This window comes from Coenobita brevimanus, chromosome 46 (genome assembly GCF_032717465.1).
Source record: "Coenobita brevimanus isolate Jiangsu-jjx chromosome 46, ASM3271746v2, whole genome shotgun sequence".
In the NCBI taxonomy this organism is placed as follows: domain Eukaryota; kingdom Metazoa; phylum Arthropoda; class Malacostraca; order Decapoda; family Coenobitidae; genus Coenobita; species Coenobita brevimanus.
Window position 1 is genome coordinate 36,797,922 of NC_136999.1, and position 12,385 is coordinate 36,810,306.

At 43.0% G+C, this 12,385-nt stretch overlaps 1 protein-coding gene across 1 annotated transcript in view; it reads left to right on the forward strand.

Annotated features, from left to right (window-relative positions):
* Window positions 1-11,313, forward strand: part of LOC145398694 (ionotropic receptor 93a-like) — a 53,173-nt gene extending 41,860 nt beyond the window's left edge. Inside the window, exons 5-6 of the mRNA XM_080271495.1 lie at window positions 1,459-1,588; window positions 11,212-11,313. Of these exons, the coding sequence (XP_080127621.1) occupies window positions 1,459-1,588; window positions 11,212-11,313 (232 nt within the window). The remainder of the gene's footprint in view (window positions 1-1,458; window positions 1,589-11,211) is intronic.
* The last annotated feature ends 1,072 nt before the right edge of the window (window positions 11,314-12,385 follow it).

Below are 12,385 nucleotides of genomic sequence, written 5' to 3' on the forward strand. Positions count from 1 at the left end.
GTCCTTAATATACTATAAACTACCTCCCCTGCAAGTAAGAAGGAATGTTGCCTCCCTTGCATTATTTTACAGATATTTTTTTGGCAAATGCTCAGACGAAGTTGCGTCCATGGTGCCACCTCTCCATGCCTTCCCTCGTGCTACACGTGCATCTGGTAGCGCTCATGACTGGAATGTCACTCAACCATACTGCAGAACTTCTGCCTATCAGAATTCTTTTATTCCTCGAACTGCATCTCTCTGGAACTCGCTTCCCCAGAGTTGTTTTCCTCCAAATTTCAACCCACAACTGTTCAAGTCTAACTGTTACAGATATTTTATGAACAGAGGACACCAGTAATCTGGTGTATGGATTATTTTTTTTTTACCCATTTGTTTTTCCTTCCTCCGTTCTGTTATTTATAAAAAAAAAAAAGTTATACTAATTAGAAATAAAATATATATGAATGAGCACAGAAATATGCATACATTTGACATGGTAGCCTAATATTTACATATTATCGTACGGTACAAAATACACCTATTCGTTAGAATATACTATAATTAATACTGTAGGTAAATACAAAGCATATAATTCACAGGTACTAATTTTCAGTGTTTTACTCACGAAATGATTTTCTAATTTACTCCAAGCAACTGCCAGCCATCAGGTATTGAATCTTACTATGTGTGAAGGGATATTAACACGTGGGAAGGTAGTTTAACACAAACTCTAAAACCTGGCCAATGCAACATCTGAGAGTTGTAGGTATATTAGATTAAGTTGTAATATTTAGTTAGGTGCACTAGCCTGTGACCAGTGATCTGCCAACCCATTACTTTCAATTGTTGGCCATCCTATCACTACTATGATGACTGTTATATTCTAGGTGCCCCAAGATGTTTTATTTACTTATCATCCCATCACTACTATGATGACTGTATGTTATATTCTCGCTGCCCCAAGATCCTTTATTTACCTGCCAATAGATTGTTCAAAATTGTAGGGATGGATAATCTCCATCAACTCATTCACTATTAAAGATCACACATAAGCCAAGTCGTTTTGCCGCATCATGTGGAAATGATTAATGTCATTGCAGTGAAGGAATTACTTGATTTGTGTACTTCCCCCTCCCCCTCTCTCTCTCTCTCTCTCTCTCTCTCTCTCTCTCTCTCTCTCTCTCCTCCTCCTCCTCCTCCTCCTCCTCCTCTTCTTCTTCTTTTATTTCTTTTTCTCCTTTTTGATTCTTCTTTTTTCTCTCATCTCCCTTTTCTTCATCTTCTACTTTTTTTATGATGATATGGATGATGGTAATGATGACTGAGCGTATTCTTCTACTGTTTATTGATATTGATGCTGATTTTGATGATGATGATGATGACGATGATGATCTTGAGGTTGGTGCTGTTGATGTTGTTTCTTTTCTTCTTCTTCTTCTTCTCCGCTTCTCTTCTTCTTCCTGTTCTTCTTTGCAGTGCCATGGCGTTGGTGGAATCGGGTTTATATGACAAGTGGCTGAAGTACTCCCTGCCTAACACCACGGCCTGCATCAACGCACCCATGGTCACCACCGTCACTACTGTCCTCTCCCTCACCAATTTCTGGGTGAGTGGGGAACGTCTTATAAATTCCACCTTTTTTTTTTTAATAGAAGAAAGGAGAAACCAAAGGCCAGGAGCCAGCTTAATCATTCCCTCCAAGCAAAAATAAAAAGCATGATAACAAAGAGCCAAATTCAAGATGCGATCATTTCGAGGTGCTTGGACACAGTGCATTTGAAAGACTGGAGATCATAGGCAGTTGGAAATAGACATATGGAGACAATTCCAGAGTTGACCTGTTGCGTACATGAAGGACTGGGAGTAACGGTTAACTCTTGCATTTGAGAGTTGGACAGAAATAGGATGAGTTTGTTTTTACTCTGACTTGGCATAAAATTGTCATATCTCCATCTTGACTGCCGAGTTGTAGCAACAGAATAGCACCAGAATCTGATGTTTTAGATACCCTTTTTACTCTACCTTGGCCTAAAACTGCCATATGTTCATCCTAAATGCTGAGTTGTCATAATAGATTGGCAACAAAATCAGATGCTAGTCACGAAGAAACGCAAGGGATCGGGATATAGAATCATAGCACAATGTTTTTTAGCCATGAGGCTACGTGAAATAAGCTGCAAAAGTAAGGAAATCTGGGCCAAGTGAAAAGGATGGTCAGCTTGTGGACTAAACTTGAGTGCTTAGGAGCTTTCTAACCTCTCCATTTGAGGCAAATTTACAACTAACCCTATTTTTCTATTGTTTGTTAGTTGTATCGTTTTTCTTTCTTTTTTTTTTTAATTTAGGCAAAGTAACGCAAATAACATACGAAGTTATTAACACGTCGCATGCCGAAAGAACACGTAAGTCAGAAATGCTATAAAGCCTTCTTAAGAGAAGAGAATGCACCCACAAGAGCCTTTCTCGAATATCATCCTTCTTAATTTGTATGTGTACCAGGTAAGGTAATATTTCTTGTGTGTTACTGATGCAATATGCGTTGACTACATGTATGTATGTATGTAACTTACGTATGTATGTACAGTATATATGTATACATTTATCTGTATCTGTCCATCTGTCTCTCTATTTCACTATCTATCTATTTATCCATCTGTCTGTCTACTTGTCTGTCTGTCTGCCTGTCTATCTATCTATCTATCTGTCTATCGCTCTGTCTGTCCATCTCACTATTTCACTATCTATCTATTTATTCATCTGTCTGTCTAATTCTCTATCTCCCTATCTATCTATCGATCAGTCTATCTATCCATCTGTCTCTCCATCCATCTGCCTGTGTGTGTGTGTGTGTGTGTGTGTGTGTGTGTGTGTGTGTGTCTCTCTCTCTCTCTCTCCCCCAATATCAAACCCGTTGCAGTCGTGGGGGGGTCTGGGGTCGGGGGCTGGGGCCTGATGGCGGGGGTGGTGTAGTTATGTACTGCTTCCCCTACCCTTCGGTCCCAGTCCTTGACCCTACTAATTTTCTTGGTCCTTTTTATTCCATTCTGTTCTTTTATCTTCTTTTCTTCTCACCTTCCTAAGGTGTGAGAGCCGTGCTGATGGGATGCAAGGCTGTCTCTTTTGTGTCAGTCGCGAACGGCCTCAGAGAACCATGGGTACGGTAGCCCTTGTATCTTTCGCCCTTACTTCTGACTCGGGCTGTAGGGAGCGAACCAGTTTATTTCCCGTTTTTTACATTTAGGCTTACCATGGCCAGTAATGAATCTTCTCCTCTCTTCCAAGGAACAACGGGAGATGCTTCTCCAAAACCTTCTCCCAGTCAGGCGGATCCCCCCTCACTCACTTTTCCGTCCCTTTCCTGCTCTTCCTCTTCTCTTCCTCTCCTTCTGTTTCTTCCCCTCCCCTGACTCTCATTCCTCCCCCTCTCTTCTTGAATCGTCCATCAGTATCATCAATTTTCGGCCGCCAGACATGGCTCAAGTACTTCAACATAAAGCCGATGACGAATGACCTTACTTTCCATCTCTCCTCCGACAAATAGGCCCTGATGTCTCATTCTCGTCACGCCCTAATGGCGACCGCCTCTTGACGGTTCAAACTGCTACACAGGCTGAGAAGACATTGTCACTTACTGACTCCTCTGGTCACCCTATCTTGGCAGTTCCAGATGTCCACCTAAACTCTACTGCTGGAACTGTTCTGATCCCGTCATAAATATCCGTGGGAGACAGCAATTTCTCAGAATGTTCTGCTGATCTCCAAGCAACCTTGTCTGCCCAACACCTTGCAGTATTTTCTGTCCAGTGCTACATGCTTCCCCCACAGGGGCATCGCAGATACTCAGCTAACATCTATGATTATTTGTGGCACATGACTCCAGGTAAAGGAATACACGCCTCGTCCTCGACAGTGCTCTTCCTGTTGGCCTTATGGCCACCCTATCAAATACTGTAGGTCAGAGACAGTCTGCCCTACCTGCGTCCAACCTGGCCACACCTCCTCAGCCTGCGTAGCAGAGATACAAGTCTGCCCAGACTGCCGAGGCTTTCATGCTGCCTCGACCTGGAAATGTCCGGTATACGTATTTGAAACTGAAGTCTCTGGATCCGCTGGAAACAAGGTCTTTTCCTCCGTGCAGCCCATCAATGTGCCCGAGACTCAGGATTTGCTTCCTGTTTCACTAATGCTTGAGTAGTCCGTCCTGTTCTGACTACCTCTTTTGTTTCTGTCCAGCTACACTGCAACTGTTACAGCCTCAAGTAATTCCTCTTCTGCAATCACCTCCCTATCCGACACACCTGCCCCTTTGATACTGCCAGTCTCCAGTTCCTCTATTGTCTCGGCCTCTTTTCCTGTCACTAGTTATACCTCCTCCTCACCTAACCCTCCGACTGTCACTGTTGTCTCCTCTCCCTCTGTCTCTGTTCTCCCCTTTTCTTCCTCCCCTTCTCCCCCTGCTTGTTCTGCTTCCTACTTTCAGGCCACATCCTGTTTCCCTTTCCACCTCTTTCTCTGTTCTAGACTCTTCCACTCCTACCTCCTGCCTGTCACCTTTATTGTCAGCTCCTCTCTCTTCCCCTCACCGCCCTTCTAGTTCTGCTGCTCCCCCTCGCTCTTCCACTTCTCTCCAACAACAAATACTCCCTTTGCCACAGTGTGGTGCCCACCGTCCGCCTTCTTCTGGCAAACGTCGGCTACCCTCCACCGCATTTGATACCAAGGGTTCCACAAAACTCTCACATTTTCCCCCTGCTCGCAAGATGTGTACCGCCTATCCCTCACTCTCCGCAACACCTACTCCAGCAAAGATCCCTGTCTTGACTCCACAGTCTGGTCCCAACCCTATCCCAACTCCACAGGCACTCTACAACCTGCTCTGACTCCCCTGTCGACACCACAGACGATACTCCCAACAGTTGCCGAGAGTGAAACCCTCACAGACATCATGGAGTTTCTGGCGACTTCTTTACAGGAACCCATGAGTCCTGAAAAAGTGCTTCATATGGGTAAAGTCTATTCGGCTCCTTATATCCCTCCCACTCTAATAATTCCTTTCCCTCCTGCCCCTCTCTTTTCTTGTTCTAATCCCTCTCCTTTATCCCTCCCTATGCCACCGGGCTATAGTGACCATCCCGCTCATCAGCCTCTTCCACCCTCTGCTCCTATTCCTACTGCTGAACTGACTTGTTGATGTACAGTATGATACTCATCTGTTGTAAATTCATTTTCCTGTGTACTATATTTTTATCCTTTGTAATTTTTCATATTTTTGTTTTTTTTACTTTTCTTTGGTTTGACTTTTATTCAGTGTTGTAAATATTAGTATATCTCTTTTGCAGGGAACATTTGAAGTTTCACGGCCCATCGTAATGACCTTCGATATCTTCTTTCGGTTCACCTTCCTCCCTTAGTCTGCTTGCAAGAACCCCATTTGTCGTCCCTTCCAGTACCCATACGTGACTATTGTTTCTAGTTTTCTCTTGCTTCTCTTCCCGTTTCGGCTATCTTAGTTCATTACACAGTCCTTCTAGAACGTCTATCCCTTCACACCACGGTTCCATGTAATTTTATTTGTGTTTTTCTCGGACACTGGATTACGGTCATTTCTATATATATCTCTCCCTCCCATCCTATTGATTTCCCTGCGTGAACTCTTTATCACAATTAGGCTACCCATTCCAATTATATTGATGGGAGATTTTAACTGTCACCAAGCCTTATGGGGCGATAATATTGCTAATTAGTGTAGCTGCTGCCTTGAGTTTTTTATTTTTAATAATGATTTATACATATTGAATACAGGAGCTTCAACTCATTTTGATGCTAAAACTCGTACTTTCTCCTGTCTAGATCTCTCTTTGTGCTCCCATTCTTTTTCTTTAGATTTCTGTTGGTCTGTTCTTTCAGATGTTGTGTACAGTGATCACTTTCCTATCAAACTTACGCTTACTACATATTGTCGGGTACTCAGACCCCTCGATGGTGTTTTCCAAAAGCTGACTGGCCGTTATTTACTTCTTCGACTGTTCCTTCTATACCCCCTTCTACCTTCTCTACGCTTTTAGATAAGCTCAGCTTTTTTAATATGTTAGTTCCAAGTGCAGCTTTGACTGCGATTCTTAGGTCCTCCCGTCATTCTAAGTGTGTACCTTGGTGGGATTCGGATTGTACTGTGGCACTCTGTGTTAAACTTGCATGTTGGAAGAGTTACCTATGCAAATGCAACACCCCGAATGAGCAGAGTGCATTTCTATACCTACGCTGCTTCCCCCCTGGAAAGGGAGGTAGACGAGACAGGACGACACACTCCCCATTTACTCATCCATTGAAACACATTCATTCGCATCTTATCCCCAAAGGGGAGAAGGGAACAGATCCTCATTGCACAAGGGTCAACTGCGCAGTGCAATCAGTGACATCCGCAGCAGGGCCCGACAGCAGAGCTGGTTTACCCCTGCCACATCATAATAGACCCATCCCCTTACCCGCACCTGACCTGACTAGCTGATCAGACCAAATCCGGGACAATATCCCCTCAGGTCTGCGTCATCATTTATTCATTCACAATTTCTCTCCATTTATTTCTGTCACGCACAGCCACTCTTCCTTGTTCAACAGACATCCCTCTCGCATCCAGCGCTCTCTTCTCACTGCTCATCCATCCTATTCGTGGTCTCCCTCTCAGCCATACACCTTTCACTTCAGATCTAGTTATCTTTTTCACCAATCGCTCATTATCCATTCTCTCCATATGCCCAAACTATCGCAACACCCTCTGCTCAACTCAACCAGCCATCTCCCGAACAACTCCAGTTCTCCTTCGCACTTCATCATTTCGCATTCGATCCATACAAGTCACTACACACATACTCCTCAGACATCTCATCTCCATTACATTCAAACTTTTACTCTCTGCTACTCCCATATTCAATGTTTCAGCCCCATGTAATGCAGTCGGTACCACAGCACCCTCATACAGCCTTCGCTTTACATCCATTCTAAGCGAACGACATGTAAACAATTTTTTCATTCCTCCCAGCACCTTTCCTACTTCATTCATTCAAAACTTTACTTCTGCATCTGTTCTTCCATCCACAGCAACATGTGGCCCTAAGTATTTAAAACACTCTGCTTCCTCAAGCAACTCGCCATTCAAAACTATATTCATCCCCCTACCATCTACCAACTTCGGACACTTCATCACTTTACTCTTATTCTCATTTACTTTCAATTTCCTTCTTTCACACTCTCTTCCAAACTCCTCTACCAACTGTCTTAATCTCTCCTCTAAATCAGCCACCAATGCAGTATCATCTGCGAACAGCAGCTGCTTCAGAGTCCAGTCTCTACCATCAACATTCACCAGACTCAGACCTCAACCTAAAATTCTTGCATTCACCTCCCTTACAACACCATCCATATAAATATTCAACAACCAAGGCGACATCACACATCCCTGTCGCAGCCCCACTCTCACAGGAAACCAATCACTCACAGCATTTCCCACTCTTACTCATGCTTTACTACTTACATAGAACTTTTCACCCCTAACCTACCATCAAGTCCATACAATCTTAAAACAGTCTATAAAGCCTCTCTATCAGTTCTATCATACGCTTTCTCTAAATCCATGAATGCCCAAAACACATCCTTGCCTTTCGCTAAATACTTTTCACACACTTGTCTCACAGCAAACACCTGATCCACGCCTCCCCTCCCTCTCCTAAAGCCACACTGCTCATCACCAATCACTCCCTCTGTACCCTCTCTAACTCTCATAATTAACACTACCATACACCTTACCTACAACACTTAACAGACGTATACCCCTTAAGCTAGTGCATTCATACTTATCACCCTTGCCTTTATACAATGGGACCACAGAAGCACTTGCCCAGTCAATTGGCACCATACCTTTCACAAAGCACACATTCAACAATCTTACTAACCAATCATCAAGAGTCGCTCTACCACCCTTCAGGCATTCCACAGCACACCCATCCATACCTGCAGCTTTCCCTGTTTTCATCTCCTTTACTGCTTTCTCGACTTCCTCCTTCGTGCATTTTTACTGTTTAAATAGGGCCGCGCTCTTCTTCGTAAGATTGTTAAACGGGCTAAACGACGTAGCTGGAGATTATACGTTTCCACCATTACTGCCAATACACTCAGTGCTTCTGTCTGGAAAATATACGCGGAGTAACCGGTAAGCATCTTCCCATGCTTTCCCCTCTCCTCCATTTGGATGGGAAGTCAGCTGCAGATGCTCATCTAGTTGCTAATGGCTTAGGTCTTCATTTTAGTAATGTTAGTAGCAGCTCTCATCTCTCACCTAAATTCCATGCCCTCAAAGCTGCTACTCAATGTACGCCTGTTGTCTTCAAGCTGACGTCTAATCGGTTATATAATGCGCCTTTCATGCTCCATGAATTGTCCTCTGCCCTTCGTCATTGTAAGAACACCTGTAAGGGTCCTGATGGCATACACCATAATATGCTCCGTCACCTTTCTTCCCAGGCCCTGGCCTTATTATTAACTATTTATAATCGTATCTGGACGGAGAGAGTTTTTCCTCCCTCTTTTCATGATGCTGTTATTTTCCCGTTTCTTAAGCTAGGAAAGCAAGGCCATGTCCCTCAAGATTATCGCCTCATTGCTCTTACTAGATATCTTTGCAAATTGTTCGAGCATATGATAAATTATCGTCTTATGTGGCTCCTAGAATCCAAGCAGCTTTTGTCATCTTCACAATTTGGTTTTCGAAAAGCTCACGGCACCTTAACTCCCTTCCTAAATCTAGGGACTTATATCCGCTCAGCCTTTGCCACTCGCCAATCTATTGTTGCAGTGTTCTTTGACCTTGAGAAGGCTTATGACACAGCCTGGCACTACCATATTTTACGCACAGTTCGTTTTTGTGGTATTGATGGTGACCTTGGGCTTTCCTTAAAGAATGTTCTATCAGCTCGTTTCTTTAGAGTCTGTGTTCAGCAAACATATTCAGATCCATTCCCACAATATGAAGGTGTCCCCCAAAGCAGTGTTCTTAGCACTACTCTGTTTTTATTGGCAATTAATGGGATTGTTCCTTGTCTCCCAGTTGGTGTTTGCTCTTCTTCATATGTAGATGATTTTGCAATATATGCCTCAAATTTTGATACCTCTGCCCTTGGTGCTCTTATTCAACGTGCGGTTTCTGGTGCCTCAGACTGGGCTACTTCTCATGGCTTTCGGTTCTCTTCTCTTAAGTTTCATGCTATTACTTTTACTCGTTCTCACTTTTATTCTTAACCACCTCTTTTTCTCTAAGACTCTCCTGTCCCATACAAAACCTCGACTTCCTTTTTTGGCCATCTTTTTGGCTCCCGTCTTGGAAGGATCATATTGCCTACCTAAAAATCTCAGCCTTGCAACGCCTCCATCTCTTACAAACTTTGTCTCATGTGTCGTGGGATGCTGATCGGATTACTCTCCTTCGTCTCCATATTGTTCTTATTCTTTCCAGACTTGATTATGCTTCAGACACCGTCCTCCAACAACTTGATTCTGTGCATCATCACGGTTTGTGTCTGGCTCTTGGCGCTTTTAAGTCCTCCCCAGTTGAGAATCTGTTTGCAGAAACAGGAGTTCCATCATTTTTCCGCCGTCGTGCTCTACTATCTGTTTTCCTCATACTCCTCTACTTCCTCCCAGTCCTGATTTGGACATGTTTTCCACTCCTAGGACCAAGCCACCTTTTGCAGTTCGAGCTTGTACTTTCCTCTCGCACTCCACCCTTACTGTTAGTAATGTTTTCTCTTTCCGCATGTCTTTATACCCCCGTGGCTCCTTCCGCGACCCCACGTTTGTCCTTCCATTTTCCCTTACTCCAAGTCCCGGTTTTCTAACAATCTCTCCCACCATTCCTCTGCAGTCACTGTATACACTGATGGTTCAAAAACCCCTGCAGGTGTTAGATTTGTGATTCTCTTTTCTAACACCTTTTATCATTTTAACTTTCCTGCTTATGTAATTGTTCTAACAGCTGAGTTTTATGCCCTCTTGTTTGCGTTGCGATATATTTGTCGTGCCTCCTTTCCCTCATTTGTGATATTCTTACATTCGTATTGTGCTCTGTCCCTTCTTCAGTCACTTTCTCCTTTTCGTCATTTGGTCCTTCGTATCTTAGAATGGTTGTTCCGTAGCTCCTCTCGTCGTAAAACAGTCCAGTTCTGTTGAGTCCCAGGGCATGTGGGCATCGCTGGTAATGAACGTGCTGATCAGTTGGCTCGCACGGCTGTTGCCAGAGATGCCTCTCCTTCCTTCCTCATTCCAGTCTCTGATATTCTTCCTGCCTTATCTTCCTTCCTTCAGCATCGGTGGCAGTCTTGCTGGGAATCTATCACTAATAATAAAGTACGTGTTGTGAAACCGTTTATTTCTCCTTAGTTAACCCTTTGCCACCGTAATAGGAGGTGGGAAACTGCTTTAGCTCGTCTTAGAATTGGTCATACTAGAATTACCCACTCTTATTTGGTGTCTAGTGGTCGCCCCCACTTTGTACTTGTTGCAATACCATTCTCTCCGTACGCCATTTTATTCCTTGATTGTCCTCTTTACACTCTATAGCGACGTATTTCATTTCCTTTTTTGTCTCTCCTCCAACGTCCCCCCCCCCTTCTTGCGGACTTTCTCCAAGAATCACCGTATTTTTCCTTCCATAATATCATGTCCTTCCTAACCTCTGTTGGTCTTCTTTCCGACATCTAATTCCGTTCCTTACAGCAACCCCATCTGAGATATGATATACTCCTTTCATTGACCCATTTCTTTAACGACGCCGTGTCCGTGTTCCCGGCCCACCCAGCGTACACAACTTGTAGCGATGATCCGGCTTTGTGCTGCCACTAGGTTATTTTGCTCTCTCTCTCTCTCTCTCTCTCTCTCTCTCTCTCTCTCTCTCTCTCTCTCTCTCTCTCGTCTGTCTATCTATCTATCTGTCTATAAGGCAATCAACCAATTAATTATATTAGTACAGTATCTATCTATCTATCCATCTATCTGTCTATCTATCTATCTGTATGGGGTTCTTGTTATTTTTTGTACCATGGATTTCTTTATGACATAGGCTACTGAAGGAACATGACATTTGACGAAGTAAAATACAAAGAAGGCAGGAGAGAGAGAGAGAGAGAGAGAGAGAGAGAGAGAGAGAGAGAGATTAACATTTGTTATTGTTTACATTTTCAGGGGATGTTTGTGGTGTTTGGCCTGGGCTGTGGGGTATCCTGCCTTGCCCTGGTTTTGGAAAAGGTTGTGTCATGTCTACTGAAGCAGACTGAAGCACACTAAACGAAGCATAGAAGCATTATGGGTTGGTTGACTTACGATGCTTCACTTGTTCTGTGATTGCAGTGTACTTATAATTATATTTAAGTTTAACCCCATGAAGACCTCTTTATATTCATCATATTTTTCCTAAACTCAGATAACTTCATATTCTAGTGCAACAGAAAACACTTATCAAAATGAAAGTATTAAATATAACAAATTTTCTCCTCCATTCCTAAATATCCCTCTGAGCAGAATATCTGATGAAATTTCCAAAATAAAGCAATAACTGAAGAAGTTAGAACATTATTAGCCCTCTCAGTAAGAGTGTTCTCCCTCAACTACAATAGTAATTTTGAGAGAGAGAGAGAGAGAGAGAGAGAGAGAGAGAGAGAGAGACTACAAACCAGTACTTAACCTGTAATAAAAACATCAGCAATTTTATTCATTGTACTGTATTTCCCTTAATATCAGACGATTTTTTGATACTCAAGAGAACACTGGAACACCAAAAATGTTAAATTTGTCACGAATTAAGCTCTTATTAACACTATAGAACTTCGTAATTTATTCTTGCTTACGATAGGCAGTTTTCATCATCTCACATATTTGCACCCCAGCTAAAGAGTTAAGTTTGACATGTGTTGGTAGAGTTCAGTAATCATATGTACTATATCCTTCTTACTCTAACATGGCCTAAAACTGCTATTCCTCCATGTAAAATGCTAAGTTGTAATAATAGATCTGAACTACAGTATTGTGCTAGTCATGAAGAAGTGCTATGGGAAGTTGTAGAGCCGTAGAGTCTTCTCGTTCTGCCGCTGAGGTGTACAGTAAGTGAAATAGGCTGCAAAAGGACACAAATCTGGGGCAAGCGAAGGTACAGTACCAGAGCTGTAGTTATTTTTCTCTGGTATACTTCATTAATTTCAGTGCCTATCACCTTGGGGTTGATAAACTCCTCTGACTATATATCTGTTATGACTGAGTGCCCGCAGAGCATTAACGTGTAGCCTATGTAAACGTCATAGCCAAACGACTACAAAGTCATGCCATCTTTGTCTACTGCTCAGATAAGTGGCGTCATGGCATA